General features: G+C 49.4%; 4 protein-coding genes and 1 pseudogene across 4 annotated transcripts; 4 read left to right on the plus strand and 1 right to left on the minus strand.

Annotated features, from left to right (window-relative positions):
* Window positions 1-949: 949 nt before the first annotated feature.
* Window positions 950-2,174, plus strand: SAPIO_CDS2721 (uncharacterized protein; the record flags this gene model as incomplete). The annotated part of the gene is made up of 2 exons (XM_016785670.1): window positions 950-1,174; window positions 1,338-2,174. 2 exons carry the CDS (start codon window positions 950-952, stop codon window positions 2,172-2,174), a joined length of 1,062 nt encoding a protein of 353 aa, XP_016645046.1.
* Window positions 2,175-3,328: 1,154 nt separating this feature from the next.
* On the plus strand, window positions 3,329-7,520 carry SAPIO_CDS2722 (Uncharacterized protein C11D3.15; the record flags this gene model as incomplete). Its single annotated transcript, XM_016785671.1, has 3 exons — window positions 3,329-4,363; window positions 4,552-5,723; window positions 5,777-7,520. The coding sequence occupies 3 exons, from the start codon at window positions 3,329-3,331 to the stop codon at window positions 7,518-7,520; spliced, it is 3,951 nt and encodes a 1,316-aa protein (XP_016645047.1).
* Window positions 7,521-12,860: 5,340 nt separating this feature from the next.
* Window positions 12,861-14,271, plus strand: SAPIO_CDS2723 (GATA zinc finger; the record flags this gene model as incomplete). Its single annotated transcript, XM_016785672.1, has 3 exons — window positions 12,861-13,655; window positions 13,758-14,008; window positions 14,151-14,271. 3 exons carry the CDS (start codon window positions 12,861-12,863, stop codon window positions 14,269-14,271), a joined length of 1,167 nt encoding a protein of 388 aa, XP_016645048.1.
* A 2,048-nt stretch (window positions 14,272-16,319) lies between these two features.
* SAPIO_CDS2724 (Glutamate--cysteine ligase) lies at window positions 16,320-18,729 on the minus strand (the record flags this gene model as incomplete). The annotated part of the gene is made up of 7 exons (XM_016785673.1): window positions 16,320-17,345; window positions 17,441-18,026; window positions 18,090-18,212; window positions 18,265-18,416; window positions 18,475-18,540; window positions 18,592-18,664; window positions 18,719-18,729. 7 exons carry the CDS (start codon window positions 18,727-18,729, stop codon window positions 16,320-16,322), a joined length of 2,037 nt encoding a protein of 678 aa, XP_016645049.1.
* A 387-nt stretch (window positions 18,730-19,116) lies between these two features.
* On the plus strand, window positions 19,117-20,721 carry SAPIO_CDS2725 (annotated as a pseudogene; the record flags this gene model as incomplete).
* Between the last annotated feature and the right edge of the window lie 2,981 nt (window positions 20,722-23,702).

Raw genomic sequence — 23,702 nt, forward strand, 5'->3', positions numbered from 1 at the left:
TAATTTGGTAAAATTGATGTTTTGTTCTTCGAAAACCTCTCGCGCGTTAACTTCGCTACAATTGTACCGCGCGAGTGTGGACCGCGAGGCTTAGTGCAGTGACCACTCATCTCGAGACTTGATGAGAACGTGGATGTTCTACCGATGCATCCGAACACCGCCGATTACAACATGAAGTATCGACTTTGCCAATCCAAGGATGGCGGCTCTCTGTAGCGTGGCTAGTCCATACTTCATTCATCCTCAGTGAATGCAAGTAGCTCAGTACAGGGAACTGGGACTTTTCCCCAATGCAAAGTGATGAGCAAGGGCTTGCCAGTCTCGTGAGTGTCGCCTTCAAGATGCGCTTTAGATGCCGCGCCATTCTCTCTAATCGCATTGAGCCTGGTGATACGGGTAGGGTTGGCAACGTGGTAACCGGCCAGCCAACTCGCATTAGGCACCGAAGTTCCAAGCTGTCGCGCAGTGGTTTGGGACTGCGATGATAGCCCCTGGTTTACGAAGTACACAGGTACAGACGGTACCTTTGTACCTCTGTACAGCCACGCCACTATTAATATGAAGCGCGCCAAGTAAACTTGCACCACAAAGTACGGCGTGCGAAGTACTTGTGGCTACGAAGTACATAGCAATCAAAGCTGTTCCATCGGACTTATCGGACGCGAAGAATCAATTAAATTCTCACCGCGAAGTACAGCAATGAGAGGTAATTTTTTCTAATCAGCGGGAACAAGCCGAGGCCCAGCTTAGCACTTACGGAGGAGACCGACGACCTTGACGACCACTGGCTTTCGCGATTGACCAAGCGTTTAAATATAACTCTTGTCCCACCACTCTGATGGCTCATGTCCGTCTGCTATCCTGGTCGTTCTTTGCTCAATAGTTGAGTCTGGGTGGTAAGATATTCCTCGCCCAAGCTGTCTCCCTTTCTGCTCGGCTGAAGTTGACCATGACGAAGCCAAGCGGGCCGCCATCCAAGGCGTCGGCCTCCAAGATGTCCTTCCTTGTGCCTATTGTTGGGCCCATCATTGTTGCCTCGACTGGCTACGCTATGTGGAAGGTGCAATGGGCAACTCTTCTGAAAGCCTTCTTCACTGGCCCCGGTCGTCTCCAGCGCATCTTCTTCCTCCTCTTTGCCTTGTTTAACTGGAAGAACATGCCCTTTGCGTGGACTGTATGTAACCCTGCTCCCATACTATCCCTCCGACTTGGGCAAGCAGCAGGCTGGCTCGGCGCGCTTTGCCCACGCGAAACCGGCTCCCTGTTTGGATGTTCCGGTGGTGTTCTTCTTTACCATGCTCCCCGTTATGCTCACAAAAGATTGCAATATCTTCTAGGCCCGAGTATTTTACGCAGCTTACTACCATCATTTTATCCGCCGGGCGCCAACCCTCGGTCCTCGATCCCTCTTTGCACCGGTCATATCCCATTCTCGCGCGGCGCTCCTTGAAATCGATTACAATGTCCACAAGTCCAACTCAACCTATTTCGCCGACCTCGACGTTAGCCGCACACACCTTGTCTCCTACATATGCGGACCAGGCTTGCGCAGCGTCTACAAAAACAAGGCCACACAGCTCGTAATAGACCCTAGAACCCAAAAGCCTGCTATCGGGAAGCTGGGTATTATTCTTGGCGGTGTCCACTGTTCGTTTCACAAAGAGATATCACCGTATACAACCTTCGAGATGTGGAGCCGAGTTCTAGCTTGGGATCGGAAGTGGTTGTATATAGTTACCCACTATGTGCCAAGCGGACTGGGCAGGCCATCCGAGTGGCTGGACCCGAGATTCGGTCGGTGGAACCGCAACGCGGGCAAGGAGCCTGCCAAGGACTGGGAAAAGAAAATCTATGCTACCGCTGTGAGCAAGTACGTTTTCAAGATCGGGCGATTGACAATTCACCCAGCCCTTATACTGGGTGAGAGCGGGCTCCTCCCCGAGCGTCCAGGTGGCTGGCTAAACGATAACCCTGCCTCCGGAAACGGAGAGGTGGTACAAAATGGCGACGTAGCGGACCTTCGGGCGTATGGGGACGAGTGGGATTGGCATCAGGTTGAACAGCGACGCTTAGAAGGGATGAAGTTTGCAGAGAGGTTCCACTCCATGGACAGCCTGCAAATGGCCTTTGACGGCGGCCAAGGGCCTGTCGTAGGCCGATTCGGCCCTGGTTGACATGGCAAACTAGGGTTGGCTGGAGCATTGCTGTTACACGGCAATTTTCTCCCGAGATTTTTTCTCTCTTTCTTTTTTCTGTTTTTCTCTTTCTTTTTCTGTTTTTCTCTTTCTTTTTCGGATGCTAGACATGGCCTAGGCGCGGTAGGATAGGTAGATTTTGACCTCAGCGGTGCATAACTTGTTGCCTGTGGGTATAGAACGTATAGAATATAGGACTGGTCTTACTCACCTATGCCCACAACAAACGACCGTGCTGACTTCACATCGAGGCTTAGGCGTTCAAACGACGGTTGCGGGAGGGGGCGGCGGCGGCGCTAGCTCAGGCATAACTGCTGAGGGTTTTGGCAGCCCGCGGGACCAACTCTGACGGCGTATGCGCAGATGAGGGCCGGAAGTTTTGGGGCAGCGGGGGAGACAGGTTTCCGCTTTGCGATGATTTGTTTCGATGTTTCGATTCTTATCCACCGAAATAGGTAGGATTGGTAATAACATTAGCATCATCAACCTCCGCGATGATGATGTTGAGGGATGATGTTGGCCCGCTTCGTACAGTACTAGTGTGAAGTTTCCCTACCAAGTTGCCAGTTTAGTCAAGAGCCACAAAGTAGGAGTGGAGAAGAAGGCAACCCGAAGAACTCGCAACTTCGAGAGAGTGTTAGCGACCGATTATGGGCGATTGATTGAGCCGCCTGGAGTCTACCGAGTTCGTTACAGATAAAGGAAGTATTCACTCGGCAACCCTGAGAGACCAATGACGTCAATGTCAATTGGCCAAAGATTTTCGACTTGATTGCAATTCGGATGGTTGAATCGCTACCAGCTTCGGACTCTTAAATCATAACCTCGAACGAGTATTGAGCAGAGAGCCACTAGTGCGTCCCCAAAGGGGCATTACTGCACTCCTACTTCGGCTGTTTTGTTTGTGGATTACCAATGACTGCGATGCCCGATATCATTCAAATTGTTATCCACCACCAGGCTTCATCCCAATTCTAATCCTATCAACCAATCAACTGATTATCGTGACTCGAGACAACCATCCGGGTGTCAACTCATATATCTAGTTCTTAATCGACCTGCCACCTATTGTGCTAGTTCTAGCCGCACCTAACGGCGAGAAGTCCTCAATTCAAGTGAGAAAACGCGCCGAGATGAGCACTTTAGATTCGACCCCGCCTGACCGCGGCATCCGGATCGCCATTGACCGCGGTGGCACTTTCACTGATTGCGTTGGCGAGAGAGGTGGGGAGACTGTTATCCTTAAACTTCTCTCAGAAGACCCATCGAACTACCCGGATGCTCCTCTAGAAGGCATTCGCCGCATCATGTCGCATTTCCTTGGCCGGGACATCCCGCGAGAGGAGAGGCTAGACACGTCCCGCATAGCTTCCATTCGCATGGGAACAACAGTTGCCACGAATGCACTTCTTGAACGCAAGGGCGAGAAAATGGCCCTTGTCGTCACGAAGGGGTTCCGAGACTGCCTTCTCATTGGCAACCAGAGCCGGCCCAAGATCTTCGATCTTGCTATCAAAAAGCCCGATGTCTTGTACTCCGCCGTTGTTGAGGTTGATGAGCGTGTCACTCCCGAGGATTACGCAGAGGACCCCGAAAGAACAAGGACCGCCGCTCACACGGGGGTGGGAAGCCCCGAAGCGGACATGGAGGCCCTCGTGGAAGGTCTATCTGGCGAGACTATACGTATTCTCAAGCGACCTCGGGAGGAGGACATCCGACGGCAATTGCAGGAAGTATATGAGGCGGGGATCCGGAGCATCGCTGTGTGTCTCTTGCACGGCTATACATTTCCGAACCACGAAGCTCTCGTTGGCCGTATCGCCCGGGAAATTGGGTTCTCCCACATATCCTTGAGTCATGAGTTGATGCCAATGATAAAACTAGTATCGCGAGCCACATCGGTGTGCGCCGATGCATATCTGACCCCTGCCATCAAAAGGTACATCGCAGGGTTCCAGGAAGGTTTCGTCGGCGCATTAGGCGTCAAAGGTAGCCCGGGGGAAAAGGGTGCGAGATGTGAATTTATGCAAAGCGACGGGGGTCTTGTGGATGTTGATAGGTTCACGGGCCTAAGGGCTATACTATCGGGACCAGCCGGCGGCGTGGTAGGCTATGCTAGCACATCTTATGATGAGGAAACTAGGATTCCTGTTATCGGGTTCGATATGGTACGCTCCTTTCTCCCACTAGCTATTTCATATACTAACTTCTCTAGGGAGGTATGGCACCCAACATAAATATTCAATGGCCATGACACTAACACGCTCGCCAAGGAACGAGCACCGATGTATCTCGATATGGGGAAGGCCGCTATGAACATGTATTTGAGACGACAACGGCTGGTGTCACAATCCAGTCTCCTCAACTCGATATCAACACCGTCGCTGCTGGTGGCGGCTCAATGCTGTTCTGGAAGAACGGGCTCTTCGTAGTAGGGCCAGAAAGCGCGGGGGCGCATCCCGGCCCGGCCTGCTACCGCAAAGATGGTCCGGCAACTGTAACAGACGCAAACCTCTATCTTGGTAGACTACTTCCCGAATTCTTCCCCAAAATATTCGGTAAACATGAGAACGAGGGCCTGGACTGGGAAGCAAGCGCCAAAGCTCTTCGGGAACTAACCGACCAAGTGAATCGCGATGCTGGCAAAAACATGACCATCGACGAGGTTGCCTATGGGTTCTTGACTGTTGCTAACGAAGCGATGACACGCCCGATCCGCTCAATAACTGAAGCAAAGGGTCACGACTCCTCGAAGCATCGGCTAGCCACCTTTGGCGGGGCAGGTGGTCAGCACGCTGTTGCCATTGCTGAAGCTTTGGGTATTCGCCAGATCCTCGTTCACAGATACTCATCTGTCCTCTCTGCATATGGGATGGCCTTGGCGGATGTCGTGGACGAGAGACAGGAGCCCGAGTCATCCGTTTGGCAGGATGATGGCCTGGTAGTCGAACGCCTAAAGACTAAGATGGAAAGGCTGCGGGTGGCCTGTGTTGGATCCCTGGAAGAACAAGGGTTCAGAAGTGACGAGATCGTATTCGAGGAGTATTTGAATATGAGATACAGGGGGACCGAGTCGGCCCTGATGATCGTCAAACCGGATCCCGTGGAAGCAGCTCAGAAATATGGCGGTGCTGATTGGGCATTTGGAAAGGCCTTCGTTAACCAGCATCGATATGAATTCGGGTTCACCCTCGACGACCGCGATATTATAGTCGACGACGTCCGCATACGAGCTATTGGCCGGAGCTCTCGTCCCCGAGAAGAGACCGTTGATGAACAACTAGCTAAGGTCACGCGGCGACCGGTGGATGAGAAAAAGGTCCATGGACGACAGAGCGTATATTTCGAAGGCGGGAGACTGGAGACCCCTGTTTACAAACTACAAGACCTGGCCATTGGAGATGAGGTCCCAGGCCCCACCGTACTAGCAGACGGCACGCAAACCATCGTCGTGCCCCCGGAAGCAAGAGCACTCGTGATCGAAACCCATGTCGTCATAGACATCTGCCAGAATACAGCGAAAGATGAGTAAGTTGCCCAGCCCACCCGCACCCAACATAGCCTGCTCTGAACGACAATAGGAAAAACGCCGACGCCGAGGTTGCCGACCCAATATTGCTCAGCATATTCGGACATAGGTTCATGGCAATTGCGGAGCAAATGGGCCGGGCTCTGCAGAAGACGAGCGTGAGTACAAACGTGAAAGAACGCCTAGACTTTTCGTGTGCCATATTCGATGCAGATGGAGGCCTCGTGGCAAATGCACCGCACCTTCCGGTCCATCTTGGGTCAATGTCAACCTGTGTTAGGCGCCAGGCCGCCATATGGGAAGGGAAGCTCAAGGACGGAGATGTAATCATCACTAACCACCCCTCTTACGGTGGCACACACCTCCCCGACGTTACACTGATCATGCCCGCCTTTAATAGGCAGGGGAACAAGATACTGTTCTACGCAGCGTCGAGAGCCCACCACGCGGACATTGGCGGCATGTCGGCAGGCAGTATGCCACCTCACTCCCGCGAACTATACCAGGAAGGCGCGGCCGTTAAGTCGGAGAAGCTTGTCAGCGAAGGGAAGTTCAACGAGGAAATGATTGTCGAGCTGTTCTATCGAGAACCCGCCAAGCACCCTGGATGCAGCGGCACTCGTTGCCTTGCCGATAACATTAACGACCTCAGAGCGCAAGTCTCCGCGAACAGGAAAGGAATCTCTCTCATCGAATCTCTGATCGATGAATACGGTGAAGATATGGTGCAGTTTTATATGCGAAGCATCCAGAAAAACGCGGAGACGTGTGTGCGAAAACTCTTGAGAGAAATGCACGACAGATTCGCGGGGAAAGATTTGTCCGCCGTAGACTACATGGACGACGGAAGTCCTATCCGACTCAGAATCACAATCGATGCGGACCTCGGCGAGGCGGTGTTCGATTTCGATGGCACAGGGCCCGAGGTGTACGGGAACATCAACGCCCCAGAGGCGGTGACGTACAGTGCTATCATATATTGCCTGCGGTGCTTGATATCAGAGGACATTCCCCTCAACCAGGGGTGCCTTGCGCCTATTAAAGTCAATATTCCTCCAGGATCACTACTCTCCCCGTCGGATGGCGCGGCAGTCGTCGGGGGTAACGTTCTCACGAGCCAGCGAGTAACGGATGTCATTTTCAAAGCCTTCCAGGCTTGCGCTGCGAGTCAGGGGGATTGCAACAACCTCACGTTCGGCTTCGGAGGAAATGCCACAGGGGAGAAGGAGGTTAGGGGATTTGGGTATTATGAGACGATCGCTGGGGGGAGTGGTGCGGGGCCGGACTGGGAAGGCACAAGTGGTGTGCATACCCACATGACCAATACTCGAATTACGGACTCGGAAGTTTTCGAGAAGCGATATCCCGTTATTCTGAGGGAGTTCTCCCTGCGAAAGGGGTCCGGTGGCATCGGTCAACACGTAGGAGGAGACGGCGTAGTCCGCGATATTGAATTTCGGATCCCGGTCCAGGTATCTATTTTGAGCGAGCGGCGGGTGTTCAGACCTTATGGGCTGGCGGGTGGTGCCGATGCTCAGCCGGGATTGAACTTGTGGGTTAGGAGGCTATCGAAGCCGACCGCAGATGGGGTGGAATACGAGGAAAAGGTGTGTAACCTCGGTTCCAAGAACAGCGCGCCAATGAAGCCCGGCGAGCGCATTATAATCTGCACGCCGGGTGGTGGTGGATGGGGAGATGTGGCGAATGTGAAGGCTACCAGGGAGACCGTCGACCCGACAGCTGGGTGGAGGAAGGCTGGCCATGCGAACAGAGAGGACCTTGCCCTCCAGGCCTAACAGCCGAGAATATCCATCGTTGGCCGGCGAGATTTCGGTCATGTCGATGGCTTATCATTTGCATATTGAATGAAGAGGACAAGCCCCGGCTTGTCGGGTTCGCGGATTTGCCTGGTCTCGCCTGGCCTAAGAGCGGTGGGCAGACTTTGGGGGGATGCGGGCAATCCGCAATCCGCAGTGTCACCTCTACGGGAAAGGAGCTGGCTGCGTCTTGGAAACCAAACGTGCCATGATTTTTGGTCTACAAAGTGGGTTGAGGAGAATAACGGTTTCATAAGGATGGGCCGCCGGATTTCGCAATGGTACTACAAGGGAAGGCCATGGAATCTATCGATCACCAAATAGCGCCAAGTTATTGATGACTCCGTCAGCCGACTTTCGTTTAGGTGAATCATCATGCGTGGAAGATAAAATGAGTGCACATCAATCCTGCCCAGGGCCAAACCTCTGGGGTACTCACAATAATAAGACGTGGAGTCGTAAAAGCGGTCGCGATTGCTCGGTCAACTTCTTGGATGGCTACTTTGTGTGTTGACGATGTACGTCGTAGGTCCTCACCCTGCCCCGGTATAGAAGCCGAACCATCCGATCTCTGTTATATTCGTAGGCAGGTATCGAACGATTTCCCAACGACAATACTACCTCGCATGAGTCGCACTACTTCGTACTCGAGGACCTCCGTAGTATACCACCTGCGAGCGCCGTTATGGGATAAACCAGGAACGGGCCTGAAGCTGCTCAAAGTCATGGTACCTTCTCCTCGCGCTTATTATTAACAGTTTGGTTTCTATAAGTTGGTTAGTTTTGAAGTAACTTCGTACTACACAACACTTTAGAACCGGTAAAGGCATCCCGCAATTAATCCCCCGGATTGGACCCGTGGATGCCTCTGTTCGATGTGGATGGACACTTCTTAATCCGGTTCTAGTGTACGCTTCAATGGGAGGTGACTTGATGGTAAGTACAACATGCGCAACGCCAATCAATTCCTTCATGACCGTGTTCGTAGCCCGTTCGACAAGATTCCCCAAGCTTTGAAGTAATGAATGACTAGTAAACGCCTGACTACTCAATTTTTTTTCTTCCTTCTTTTTTATTTTCCTTCCTCATTCTCCTTCCTCTCCCATCCCCGGCATCCGTTGTTGGCCTTCCTTGATTGCTGGTATCGTGGCGTGTAATAGATTATAAATGTCACCTAAACCTGGGAGCGAAGCAGAACGGTTCCCTAGAGACATGGCTGGAGTCTTAGAATAAGACCTCTAATAAGCACTGAAGCATGCACATTGTATGTGCGTAGAGCTGGAAGGGCATGCGCTATTGGACACCAGAAGCGCATTTGTATTCCTTGATTAGGGTCGCCAGTGTTGGATGGAGAGGCTGTGCTGACCATCGGTCAAGGAGGACCTCGAAAATGCTGCAGGCCTTAATTGCTTCGTATGTAGGACCCAGCTGGACAGGGGCCTTTCGCCTGTGCCGGGGACTGCAACCGAGAGAGGTGCCCACCCAACGAGTCCTAATCGAGTATTCATCCACCCATACTCAGCTCCCGAGATCTTCAAGATTGCGAATTACTTCACGGGACTAATGTACATCAATGCAGCTGACTCTCGGGCCAGTTGTGGAGTTACGAAGTATTATTCAAAGTACCGAGGTACATGCGTGCTCCATCGAATCATGAAGAGAAAGGATAATGCGAGAGCCAAAAAGAGAGAGAAAGAAAACAAGGGCAAACCTGCCAAGTTCTATTATAAGGCTATGAGTTGAGGACCTTCGTTCGATGAAGATCCTGTAAAGTAATTGATTAACTCCACGAAGTAACCGATTAATACATGACCTTGACTCTTTCGATGTGCTTGGTATATTTATATTCTCCTGTGGAAAACGAAGTCCTAAACTTTGTACGAAGTATGTACAAGTACTAAAGTAATCGAGATGAGAAGGACGGGAGTACAAGTACATAACGCATCGATGTACTGAGGTACTTCATCGTACTTCGTACATAGATCCAACCAATCGGCCGGTGGATCCAAATATAGGAAAGGAACGTTCATTTGTCCCATGCGGTGCACAGCGCACAGTGGAACTATGGAAGCGACACTACCTTAACCACGTTGGTGGGATTGGCCGGGAAGGATCCATGCCATGGTGTGAGGTTCCGGAATTGGAAGGACGCCATCCTCTCTCCAGAAACAGGCGATCGGAGAGTGCCCAACCAATTCTAGACCAGAGACGAAGACGAGTGCTTTGAGAAGGGCACAGGCACAATCGATCATCAATCAAGAAAGACGAGGGCCTCGCTGATAATAATAGCAGCCTCACAGGTCAGGCGGACACGACTGACAAAGGGAAACATTGAAGAGGAGGGGTAACCCAAAAAAAACCACACCCCGGATGGCCATAACCTTGAGCTCTCGAATCGTAATTCGAAATTACCGACTAGCAATTGGAGAAGAATATGTCTTGGTCTTCTCCTTGAGAAGTTGGGAGAATGTAACTCGGGGATATTACTGTTGAAAAAATACATTGACAATAGATCATTTACGACAGAGGCTCTCAGCGTACTACAGTGGGGGCTTGGGAAGCCCTGGCTAGCTAATGCTGGCTCTTGGGGTCAGCCAGGCCATAGATCAATTGGGCATTAAAGTCAATTTGATCAGCATCGATCGAAAAAGGAAGAAAGGAAAAAAAACCCTCACCGATGCCAATGGCGACTACCCACGTTCAATTTTGTATGTACTTCCATGTAATGACCGCAAAATAGTGTAGTCGGTAGAATTGAGCCCTCACCTTCCAGGATGATGACCTCAGTCTGCTCCGAGTGGTCTGCAGCACTTCCATGAGAGTGATACGCTTATGTACACTGGTACTGCGAGCCCAACGACGGAGACTTGATCGATTTCTCATCTCTCCTACAGTACTATAATATGTAATGAGCCCATCTAGCTGCGAAGATAGCGGCTCGGCTTAGATCTCCTCCAGGACACCCGTTCCTGAGCCTTGAGTCTCCGGTCCGGATGTGTGTAAACAGCGGGCTCGCAAGCTCTCTCCACCCACGCCAAGATATACTTGGTACAAAATATTAGCCAGTGAGGCCTCTCTCGTGGAAATGTCAATACGCTCCTTCGTAGAGTACTTGCACGAGAGGTGTCAAGGTAAAGATGGGGTTTTCCATCAGCCCCATTGAGACGGAGACACAAAGGCGATATTCATCAATGATGTCACATATCCCGCATTTTTCATTACTCTGCTAAAACCCGGAGAGGAGGGTCGCTCATCAGTCAAGAAAGTGTAATCAATATTATCTATTACCCTTGATATAGATGGTGGGGGATGGTAACACCTCGTCTTTCACGATTGTCGAGGTTTGGATCCAACCCTGTGGCGCGGCGGCGCCAAGTGGGATCGATCGACTGATGATGGGCCAGGCCTGCTGCAACCCGGTTTCCCGCGGGAATCAATTGATCTATCAATTGAATCGAACTGATGTCTGCGAATCTCTCACCACTGTTTCTTAGGGAGCGCACCTCCATCTCGCCTCTAGTGGATGCTAGTGTGAGTATTAATAGTACTTGGTCGCGCTTTGAAAGCTTGGTTGTTGGTCATGATGCCCTTGTGCTCTTGCTCGCGCTCCACTCAGTCTCTCTCTCTCTCTCTCTCTCTCTCTCCCCCCCCCGGCCGATTTTGTTACGACAGATACTCCTGCGATGGCAGTACTGTCGATGCTAGGAAGGGGCTCTGCCAGCTGTGGCAGGTATGGAGGTCTCAATAATCACAAGTTATATATCAGTAGTTCATGATGGTAAAAGGTTGGTTCTCTCCTCTAGAGGGTGTGTGCTGGGAGCACTTCTTATATACATCAGTTGTGCCCAGGGGAGTTCTGCTCTTGGTTAGAACTGGCAGCGATCAGTTCTGGCAGGTGCCAGATCCAAGGGTTGTCAGTTCTGCTTCTTGTCACTTCTTGTTCGTGTGACAGATTTCCACCTTGATTCTTCCATTCATTCAACCATGTTCTACTTCGTACGAGGTAGAATAAAATAACACGATTAACACCACCATTCGCTGGCGGAGGAGTGACACCCACCAACGCTCCCAAGTCCCGGCCTGTCCCCGATCAATAATCGGCTACTTCGATGTTACTTACTAGATGGTACTCGAATAGTGTACACTGTACGCTGCTTCGTACTTCGTACTCTTCGCACCCTCCCCTGCCCACCTCATAGTACGAAGTACTAGAAGTAAAACGAGCACTTTAGCACCGGCACTGGACCAGGTCTCTCGACGAAGTACACTTACCCCAGCCCCAGTCAGTTGATCGTTGAAGGCCTAGCCAGGTCACATCAATTGAGATTGATCGATCGATTGATTTGATGTTCGAAGTCCCGTAATACTTCGGACATCAACGTTGAAGTTGGCCCCAGGCCTATCACAATGATTGATGATTGATACTGTACTTCGTACATTGGTCCCAATACTTTTTTTCTGTCCAGTGTTCTTTTTTTGCCCTTTTCCATTTTCGCCCCCTTCACGGTTTTTCCTATCTTTTTTTCCACCCTTTTTCCCTTCTCCACTGGCCACTGGTTTTCTAGCTTTCTGATCAATTGATGAATTCCCAGGTCGCCTCCAATTCTCCTCCACCCTCAGGGCTACTATTTCTCCTCCCTCCTACCTCAGTGCCCGCCTCTCAATTGGTAGCCACAGGTCGTCTCCTGCCATCATGACAGGGGGACCATCGTTCCCAACACCGGCTTCTTCTTGCACTATTCCCCCCCCAGCCTTTTGCCAGGTCTAACTTCAATATTACAAGTACACACCCCCCTTCACCCATCTCCTTTTCAAACCCCTTTACCCACCCACTCTTCTGCACTCAATCTTTTATTCCCGTCGCCCCCACCTCGCTTCGTTTCCAGAACACTTGCCCTTTTCTTTACTTTCCCCACTTCTTCACACACGCCGTATCAGATGTACACTACGATTCCGTCAAACTCGTCAAGATTCTGGTAGCCACTTTGCCTTCTCGGTCCCGCTATGGAAGCGGGTGATATAGGAACAAGGCCAAGGTTAGTATTGATAACTCAGCAGCTGCATCACAGCATCGACAATTATTATTTAGCTTCAGCTCGACTGGACCCGAGCCCTCAATAGGGCACTGGAGAAAAAAAAAAAAAAAAAAAAAAAAACACTCGAAGGCGAAAGGATTTAGGTCGCGTTCCGAGCTGCCACCCTGTTCGCTAACTTGGCTATAGTGGTAGTACCTCTGCCAGGAGTCCCAGTCTTTACAGCCAGGCCAGTCGGGATGGTTTACGGGAGCCACCCGAGCGACATTACGGAGAACCTCTCGCGATGGCGACGGCCGCAATCATAAGCCCAACCGCACAATACCCGCCCCCCCTTCAAACCCTCAGCTCTCGTTATCCGCATTCGACCAACGGCTCCGACATGCCAGGCATGATATCTCCAGCCGAGCCCCGACGCCATTCCGACCCGGCAGAAGTCCCGCCTCACCGGCAATCGCTTCCATCCATCTCCGAAGTCATCTCTTCTACGACTGTGAACCACCCCGGTGGCTTTTCTCAGACCCCAGCTCCCGTACCACCACCTCTATCGACATTTCCTCCGTCTTTTGCTGCATCGTCGCGCCCCTATGCTGAACCCCAGCCTGCCCTGGACAAACCATCTCCCCGCCCACCTCATCATCCTCCATCTTCGTACTCCCGACCAGAACCGTTACCTCCCTTCGCCGCCGAGTCACCCCGGCTCGCTTCCTTTAATACTCGCCCCGGCCCTGCCGCATCGGGCTCTTTCGCTCCTCATCCCAGCCCTCCCATCAAGCAGGACCAGGGCCGCGCCGACTCTGACAAGATCGTGCCTGAGCAACATCCCAATGGATCTTATTCGCACCCAAACCCTTTAACACCCTATTCGACCGTCCAGTTATCTGGGGGCCAACTTTCCCACTCTTCAACATACCCAGTATCCCCGAGACACATTGTTCCTCCTCCTCCGCTGCCGTCCCCCTACGATCCGCATCGAGCGACCAGACTCGAAGAGGCTGACCACCCCCACGCCCGACCGAGATACGATATGACACTGAATCGGCACATTGAGGCCTGGACATATCAGGAATGCCTAAGCCGGGTGAGTGCGCCACCACTGTTTTCGAAGCATCTTAGCCGACTTTTTTTTTTGGTTTCCTTCATTTTTCCCCCCTTCCTTCTCGCAAGCTAACCGCCTGAAAAGATTGCCTCTTCCTCAAGAACGATTTTTAACTTCGCCGAAGGATATGGGAAAATTGCGCAGGAACAGCACACTTCTCGGCCTATCCCCGAGAGACTTCCCACAGAGAGGGAGGTGTCTGAGATGCTCAGTAACTTGGACTATATCCGCAGGTCGTTGGAGAACGTACGGGACTTGGTACAGCAGAGTAATAGGAGTGAGCCGCCCCGGGAAAGCAAGGGCAAAGCCCCCATGGAAGATGACGATGCCCAGATGTATGACGGAGTGAGTAAACCGGCCGCCTTTGGAGCTACGGAAGTGAAAAAGAGGCGCGGGGTAAGAGTCCGTCCACCACCCAGCCAGTTGCGCGTATTTGGGAACACCCCAATTTCTTGCTAACCATGGTCGTATGTCTAGCGCGCCGCCCCTCCGGGAAGATGTCACAGCTGCAATAGGATCGATACTCCTGAATGGAGAAGAGGCCCGGATGGTGCCAGAACGCTCTGCAATGCGTGCGGGCTTCATTATGCCAAACTAGAGAGGAAACGGCAATTGGAAGCGAGGTCTATGCGGCCGAGGCAAGCAGACGAAGCAACCTGAAAACTCGCCCACTCCTCCGCGGTTGCTTTTGCCGTAGAGGCCGAACGCCTACCTAGAGATATACCCACCCCTGGTTTGGGCAACCGCATGAGGTTTTGGCGACACCGGCGCTAGAGTCTCTCACTCGTACAACAAAAGAAAAAAACGAGTTCATTTCCCAAGGGGACCTTTGGATCTCAACCACTGACGCTACAGGATCGGCAGACTCGATTTCAAGATCTTCTAAGTGGAACGACCTCGATGCGTACGGCAACCACTCTCAATACGGTTGCATGTCTACACCAGGCTTACCTCTACCTCTTCGGGCCTCGTTTTCTTCGGTTGCCGCCAACCTGATTTATGATAGACTAGACCAGACCCGGTAACCGACTCTGGCTATCTTCTTCAAGTTCAACTTGGGGGAACGCTACGGATTTTTTCCCGCATATATCTCCGACGGTATGCGGCGGGTGGCAGAGATGGTGCCACGTACCTCTCTTCTTTTCGCCTTGCCACCTCTTTAATATAGAGATAGGCATTTGGCTCGACAGATCGTGTGTTGCGAGGAGAGACAGCTTCTTTTGCTTTCCTCGCCTTCTTCCTTCTCTCAACTAGTATATAATAGAGACAGCTACGATATCACTGGGATTCGGCGGCTGGGGTTACAGGAAGTGAGTAGAAGGAAGCTTCCACCACCTGGCAAGCCCGCTAGGCGTTGTTTGCCCAGCTAGTTACGGTCTACCTTGAGAGGTTAAGGGCGGTTGGGGGGTACCGCAGCGGGATATCAAAGGTCATGCGACTTCGTTCATTCTATCCAAACGGGCGTGGGCGTCTGTTGTCTCCTATAGGCACAAAGCTAGCACTTTTAATACTGGATACCGGCCGCCCAATCACTAGTTGTACGGCGACTTTGTGCCATGTGGTCCCTACATGCTGGCCCTCCATATCTCTTGAGCAGTCCGACTGTCACATCAAGCGTACATAGAGGTGTGTAGAGTCCAACGGGACAAGCAGTGCGGCCGCGGCTGAAATTCTAGAGCCCAATATGCTTGGTGACGTGTGTTTCGCATTACCCAGTTCCTCTGCGCAAACTTGGCGGCGCTGTCCTTAGCCATCCAACCCAAGGGGACATAAAGCCACATAACCCGCTGTAGGATCCACATCAACCTCTCTGACAGTGCTAGGCTAGAAGGCGTTGTGGCAAGCTGAGTCGTAGTTCTCTGCAACTTTCTGCAATCGAGATTTTGTTTTTCACCCGCAGCCAAAGCGCACCCGCTTCCTGCTCCTGCATCTGCTCTGCCGAGGACCAGGTACGGTTGGTTTGACCCTGGAACAACGGCCTACACCTGGACTAAACTGCCAATCAGTGATCTTGGTTCACTAGTTAGGATGCGAGGCCTATGCCTCATATCAACCATCTTACGAGCGTGCTGCATTGATGCTGTCGATTCGTGAAGAACGGAACTAGCCACTGGGCGAGATTAATAACACCCCCCTCAACGCTTTGTGAAGTATACAACTCCGGGGTCTATTAGGAGTTGGATGATACGGTATCCGACCGTTGTAGTCCCGTTAACTTTGCCGTGCTCCCTTTTGCCGCCACTACACCAATGCTCCATCAACAGCTAACGCTGCTAATAACGTTCCTCTCGTGCGTCTCTATGCCGATAGTATTCATCTGGATATTACCACTGGTGGTCCGTCTGGCTGAAAGGAATCGGATCTGCTGTCTGGTTTCAATAACACCCGCTTCCCCTGTTCCCGGCCTTGAGAATGTCAACAGAGGAAAGTATGACTGTCGCGATCCCTGGTGTTGGCATGCCACGCGCGAAACGCCCCAAGGCTTCATCGCTTACCGCAGGTAGTGAGTAGTATCGACTCCTCTGGGGAGATGGAACAATGAGATGGCCAGTCAAGCCCCGGTGGAGGAGATGGCTCGCATGCCTTGGAGGCCCAGGAGACAGACATACTTCGCTAAGTATTTGTGGCAATATGTCATTGAGTTTACTATCTAGAGCGGAAATTGCCAATCAGTTTAGACAAGCCAGGCACACCAGATACGGATAACCCTTCTCCGGTCACTTCCTTGGCACCAATTGCGATGACCGCCCCAATAAGATCCTTTTGAACTTCATCACTGACAACACTGTCGTGTGCGTAGCCCCTGTGGTTATCTACAAAGTCCCGAATCCACCGAGCCGCCGTGCAGAGTTCACCGCTTGCTCTGCGGCGTACGAGGTCGATATAAGTCTCAAGTTCACACCGTGTCTTGATATCGACATTAACGCTGTCAAGATAACTTTCGACGATTGGGATAAGGCCAGGATAACCTCCGGCGGTGCCGTTTATTATCTCGTTGATTGTCATCTCCTCGTATTCCTCCTCCACTGGGCCAACGGGCGTAGGGGGTCGTGTTGACGGGAGGCTCGAAGTCGCGGATTCCAACCCGTCATCGCCTCCTCTTGTTCGGGACGGAGCCCGCGACGGTCGGGGGGGGAAAGGGTTCTTCCGGAAGAAGAACTTTTCACTCAACACAGCATCTCGACGGTGGGCACGTTCCATATTCTCATCCACCCTCTTGATGGGAATGTAAAAGTTGAGATCGAAGGAGAGTATCGCACGGGTGACTAGTACCATGAACACAGAAAACGCTGCATTTTCAAAGTCGGTGATTTGAATTTCCATGGGACGAAATTCAACGCGCCAACCAATGCTATTATCTGCCGGTGGGGGTTTAAATCTCATATGCTGCCAGTTAGTGGATTGGAGATTTTCAAAATGATCTGTTTTGGTGAGGTCGAGTTCCTGGAGATCTTCTTCGAAGATGACAATCGGATCCCTTATGAACAGGTGGGCGAAATGAGTAGCCAGCCGATTGTCCATACCTCCCGCTAGCAGTGTCGCCTTGATATCTTCATCGACTACAAGGTCCGGGTCTAAGTATTCAGGACGTAGTCTGGGGTCCGTAGAGATATACGTAGAGTTTGACGCATAGCGGGACTTGGGAATACGCCAACGAGCGTGTTCCAGGGGCTGCAAGCTGTCAGTAAAGCGAATACGGGAAGGGGAGGTGGTGGGTGGTTGTTGTTGTTGTTGTTGCTGTTGTCGTTGCAGGCAATGGCTCTTACCTTTTCCCCGAGCTCTTCGGGCGTCCTACAATCAACAGACTTGCTAATCTGGTTCCACCGTACATCTGTGTCAACGAGAAATCCTTTGTATATGGGTGTGGCGGCTGTCAAGGCTAGCAGTATAGGGCCTAGTGGGCTGAGCTGATCGTACATCTGACGCCCCTCCGTGATATTTTTGGCCTGAAAGGTTATCTGCAGACAGCAACTCCCCATGCCAAAGGCCATAGCATCCATGTGCACATAGTTCTCGGGTGCAGCACCATTCCGTACATCGTCGTCCTCAGGCCAGTTATGAAGGTTGTAGTTGACAGTGGGGTCTATCCAGTGTTCGGGGACATTTTTGTCCTTGAATATTGGCACATTAACCTGGACCTTGCGCCCACGACGGGATCGGATATTGGCGGCCAACGTTGGGAATCTAATGTGTGGGTTTGCTATTTCATCGGGGACAAACTGAGATCGGAGCTTCGGGCCGGACGGGGGGTAGTAGGGAAGCGTGAACTGCCCAGGTGTCCCGAGTCGTGGGAAAGTGGTCAGGGTAATAGGATACTCATCATCATGCATGTGTTGTTTTGCGATGCTCCTTCTGAGGACAGTATCCCGTTTAGCCCGCCAAACTCTCAGTATTATCAGAGGGGAGTATCCATACCGTAGTCTCATATCAGCCTCAACCTGGAGGAGTTCCCGGAAGCCAATGCCCCATGGCCTTCCAGGGGTTGATTCCAACATAAATCGGCCGAATTCGGGATGAAAGACCGGTCTCGGTTTAGCGCTCGAATAAAGTCAGCCATCATTCAGGAACAGGCTCATGAGACTAGGCATACTCATTCGATTCCTCATCCTGCAATGCTGGCGCCGTATGTTCATTTCCAGAGGCATCTTCGGTCTCTTGAAGTGCGTCCAGAATCTCGGCCTGTCTAAGTGACAAAAGAACCTTCGGCTTAGACGGGGAGTAATCCACGACAAGGTATTCAACCTATTGCGACACCTTTAGTCCCGGAAAAGCGCATGAAGGGCCTAGGATTGCGTCACACCTCATCACCCCAGAGCATAGCATCTCTCTCTTTGCCTTTTGCCTTCTCCCATATTTCCAAAAGTTGCTGTTCGCATATTAGCCCTGGGCAATGTTTTATGGCGAATATATTTCGCACCTTGATCCCCCAGGACCTGACTTGGTCGGCCTTTTTTTTGGCGTCCGGCCATTCCAAAGCCGTGCCCAACGCCCTACGCCGATAAATTAGCCATGAATGGACATGTTCAGAATGGAAACTTGCTTACAGGAGGCCCATATGAGAAGCTGCGGCGAACTCGGTTAGGTATACAATCCCTTGTTCATAAACCTAGAGATCAGATAGCAATCCACGACTTGTCTCCTTCCCCAATGAATCTGATGGCACTGGACGGCGATGGGGGCTAGAGCGGGGATTACGAGATTTACTAAGCCCCAAGCCCGGTGTCGGGGCCCATGGATTGCTTGCAATCACCCCAAATATTGACAATGGGGACGTCAAGCAAGGTACTCAGCGTCACAGGGCCTTACTAATCAGCCTTTTTTATTTTATTTTTTTTTAAGTAGTCTCCATCCTCTTATCTTATCAGTTATTATTTCCAGAAATCCTTGGGACCGGGGATTTTTTCGAAGGTTATCCATACCCTCAATCGCCACCCTCGCCAAGATGGCCTCGAAAATTGGTCCTCTTAAGCCAGAGAAAACCCCATCGGGTCCGTCGCCTTTAACAGCAGAGCAGCGGTATTGGAAATCCTTTAAGAATCAGCTTCTGATACCATCACCAACCAGCTTCGCCATCACTTACATCAGTCGCCCATCCAATGCATTCACTAATAACGACACCTTTGCAGTCACAAGCGGAACCAGGATACAAATCTATTCCGCGAGGACACGAAAACTCACGAAGACAATAACTCGATTCCAGGATGTTGCCCGCAGTGGAGACATCCGTAGAGATGGGCGCATTCTCGTTGCTGGGGAGGATACTGGTCGGATACAGGTTTTCGATATCGGCTCGAGGGCCGTCCTTAAGACATGGGCGGTTCACAAGCAGCCCGTATGGGTAACACGGTTCTCTCCGACTGAGTTAACTACAGTTCTCAGTGCTAGTGATGACAAGACTGTCAAACTCTGGGACCTCCCCTCGGGCGAACCCACCAACAACTTTTTTGGTCACAGCGATTATGTTCGATGCGCGGGCTTTATTCCTGCATCTACGAGTCATCTGATCGCATCTGGAAGCTACGATTCTACCGTGAAGGTGTGGGACCCTCGATCTGGATCTGCCGTCATGACATTTAAACACCCAGCACCGGTGGAAGATGTCTTACCGTTAGCGTCTGGAACCACGATTCTGGCAGCCTCGGGAAACACCATTAGCGTCATTGATATGGTCGCAGCTCGTCCGTTTCAATTGATGTCAAATCATCAGAAAACCGTCACATCCCTTAGCCTCGCTTCAAGAGGGCAACGACTCATTTCTGGGGGCCTAGATGGTCACGTCAAAGTATACGAAACAACTGGGTGGAGTGTCGTATCTACGGCAAAGTATCACTCGCCTATACTTGCGATCAGTATGATCGGATCCGGTGATGGCGTCGATTACGTTGATCGCCATCTCGTCGTGGGTATGTCGTCGGGTGTCCTCAGCATGCGGACTCGTCTTGGAGCCAAGGAGGCAGCCAGAGAAAGGCAGAGGGAGAAAACCATGGCAGCTATTGTGTCTGGAGACGCGGAACACCACGAGGCGAGACTGGCGAAACGGAAGCGAGAGAAATCAGAGAAGCAAAGGCTTGAGTTAGTGGGGGAGGGTGCAGAAATAATCCTTGGGGAAGAGTTGGGCCCGCGCCAGCAGAAGAGGGAGAGGCCTTGGCACAAGAAACTGCGTCGAGGAGCTTTCGCGTCAGCTCTGGATGACCTTCTAGACGTGAAAGGCCCAGACCACAGCCCTGCCAATATCCTCACCCTTCTGCTTGCCCTCCGTCATCGTGGGGCTATTCGCGAGGCATTATCGGGCCGTGACGAGACCTCAGTGCAACCAATTCTGAGGTGGATATGCAATCATATGTTTGACACACGCTACACTAGCATCTGCATTGAGGTTGGGCTGCACCTACTTGAGCTGTACTCAGACTACATTAGCTACTCCGCGGATTTGCGAGAAGGTTTCCGGACCCTGCACCGGAGAGTCAAGATAGAAGTTGAAAGGGCGCAGGTTGCTTGGCAGACGAGCGGCGCGATAGAGAGCCTAATGAATAGCACCGCAGAGTAAGGTGGCAACCCAACATCACCTGCTTACAATTGTGATGGAAGATGAAAGGAGCAGTGACAAACGGAAGGCGAAGAGAAAGAGCCTCACCAAACCTGGAGAATCTTGGGTATTTCGCTTAAGTAGCTTGCCTCGACTCAGGGTGTTCTCCAAGTCCAAGAGTCCAGAGGTCAATTACAATTAATGTCTGTGTTCTTCCCCCCTTGCCCTCCCCCAGTGTGACCATGAGATGACCTTGGCGTGGGAACAAACGTTGTTGACCAGGAATGGAATTTCCTAGTCGAACTAGGAGAAAACGTTGCCCTGCTTGGCGTGAGGTTCGGCAGCTCAGGCCAGCTGGCCACAGCCATCCGGGCCGCCAACACTTGGGTGTGCAGCATTTATTAGTAAGGGCTCATTACTAAGCCTCCACATTCGAGATGGACCAGGTCGTTCCCCCAACACCACTTCAAATGACTTCACGTTTCGAGTCTCTCTAAGAAATGCCCCGGCCCATGAACAAATAATCGAATTGCTAGATCCGTGCTGGGTTTATGAAATATGATTCTGTCCGTAGCCCGCCGAGCCACGCTATCGTCGACACGCATCTGTCGGTTTGGATTGGTAGGCTCGTTCAATGCATCTCTCCAGCCTTCACATTCTCATACAATTCCATTCTCAAAACTTCGCTACCATGCACATCGCGGACGAGAAGTCCACCAGCGGTCGGGTGGCCCTCGTCCATTACTCACGGTAGAGCAGCTTGGTAGAGTCGCCCGGAGCCGACACACCTATATCTTCTTTGGATCTTGCGTAGTCGGAGCAGTTGTGTTCTACTTCGCGAACGTGGAGTCGGTCCCTGTCAGTGGGCGCAAGAGGTTCAATTGCTACGGCGACGGGGTTTCCACCCTGAGCGATCAACAACTAAAAAGAATTATGTACGACATCGAAAGTCAGGGCCTCCGCGTTCTGCCAGAAAACGACTACAGGTACGGAAAAGTCGAAGTGTTCGAGAATAGAGAGAAGTAGGAACAACGATGCTTACCTGAGGGAGATAAGGTCCATTCTAGTAAAGAAAGTTATGGCTCGTCTTATACCAGTGAGTGGGCTGGACCGCTATAACTGGGAAATCTGGGTGATTGATGATCCCCGTACGGTTACCCTCCCGTGGTATCATGTTAGGAGCATTTAAACATTCTCTGAAGATGCTAATGGTATGGATAACTCTCTGTAGATAATGCAAATGCTTTTATCCTTCCCGGTGGTAAGGTCTTCGTATTCAGCGGCATCCTTCCCGTCACGCGCAACCAGGCTGGGTTAGCTGCAGTGCTAGGCCACGAGATCGCGCACAATCTTGCGCAACACCACGGCGAGCGCATGTCCGCTACCATCGGGCCGAATATCCTTCTATACGGTCTGATATTTCTAACAGCTCCTTTGCCTGGGGCATTTTTTGCTATGCAAGCCATCGGAGGCTGGTTACTCGACACACTCTTCGCTCGACCCATGAGCCGAAAGATGGAGAGCGAAGCGGATTATATTGGCCTTATGCTGATGGCAGAGGCGTGCTATGATCCTCGGGAGGCAGTTCAGTTTTGGAGGCGGATGGAAACTCTCGCAAGAGCTAATCACTCTCTCGAAATCCCAGAGTGGATGAGCACGCATCCGACGGTATGTCGGTGGGCCCAAACGACGGAGGTTGGATGTAATAGAAGCGTCACTAACGCCGAAACGGCCTTATAGAATCAGAGTCGAATCGACAAGATTATAGAATGGATGCCGAGAGCAATGGAGAAGTGGAAGTCAAGTGATTGTCATGGAACTTCACACTTTGCCGAGCATTTTAAGCAAGCATTACGAGCTGGAGTTATCTATATTGGATAATAATAGTTTACGAAGTAGATATAATTACTACTTTTTTTAATATTTTAAATATATTTTAATATAAAAGTAAATATTTACTTTTAATTTTTTAATAATTTTATATTTTTAAATTTTTATAATTTTATAAAAATTATTATAATATGTTTTTTTAAAAAAAAAAATATTATTTTTTAAAGTTTATAATTAAAAATAATAAATTAAATTTTATAAAATAATTTATGATTTTTATAAAATATTTAATAAAATATTTTTTTAATTTATTTTAAATTATTTTAAATATTTTAAATAAAATTTTTAAATTTATTTTAAATAATTTTAAATATTTTAAATAAAACATTTTTTAATTTATTTTAAATAATTTTAAAATAAATAAAAAAAATATAATTTAATTTAATTTATTTATAATTATTTAAAGAAAATTATATAATATAAAATTTTAATATTATTTTTAAAAAAAATTATAATTATAAAAATAATTTAATATTTATATATAAATTTAATTTTATTATATATTATATTAAAAAGTTTTTATAAATAAAGTTTTTATTAACTTAATTAAATATTTAAATTTTTTAAATTTTTATTAAATATTATTATTATATTACTTTAGATAATATGTAATTATAAGCTAAATAATAATTTTATATTATTATAATAGAAAAAAAAGTAATAGTAATAGAAGTAATAATATTTTTATAAGTTTATAAAAATAAAAGTAGAAAAATATTATTTTTTATAATAAACTATAAATATAATTACTTTTTTTCTTTTTAAATTTTTTTTTAATTAACTTTATTATTATTATTTTCTTATAGATTATTTTATATAATAACTTTATATAATTCTTTTATTATTTATATATTTAAATATCTTTTATTTAATATTTATATAATTTTTAGCTTTTTTCTATTTAAAAGTTTTATAAAAAGTACTATTAAAAAGGACTAGAAATATACCTAAAAGTAAGCCTTATAACTACTAAAAAAATATTATAAAAATATTATAAGGAAGTTTAGTAAAAACTTTAAATATATTATAATTAAACTAAAAATATTATTAATTTTTAAAAAAATTAATAAAATTAACTAGCTTAATTAAAAATAGAAAATAAAGTAATTATA

Source organism: Scedosporium apiospermum, assembly GCF_000732125.1.
Source record: "Scedosporium apiospermum strain IHEM 14462 chromosome Unknown SEQ_SAPIO_0086, whole genome shotgun sequence".
Taxonomy (NCBI): domain Eukaryota; kingdom Fungi; phylum Ascomycota; class Sordariomycetes; order Microascales; family Microascaceae; genus Scedosporium; species Scedosporium apiospermum.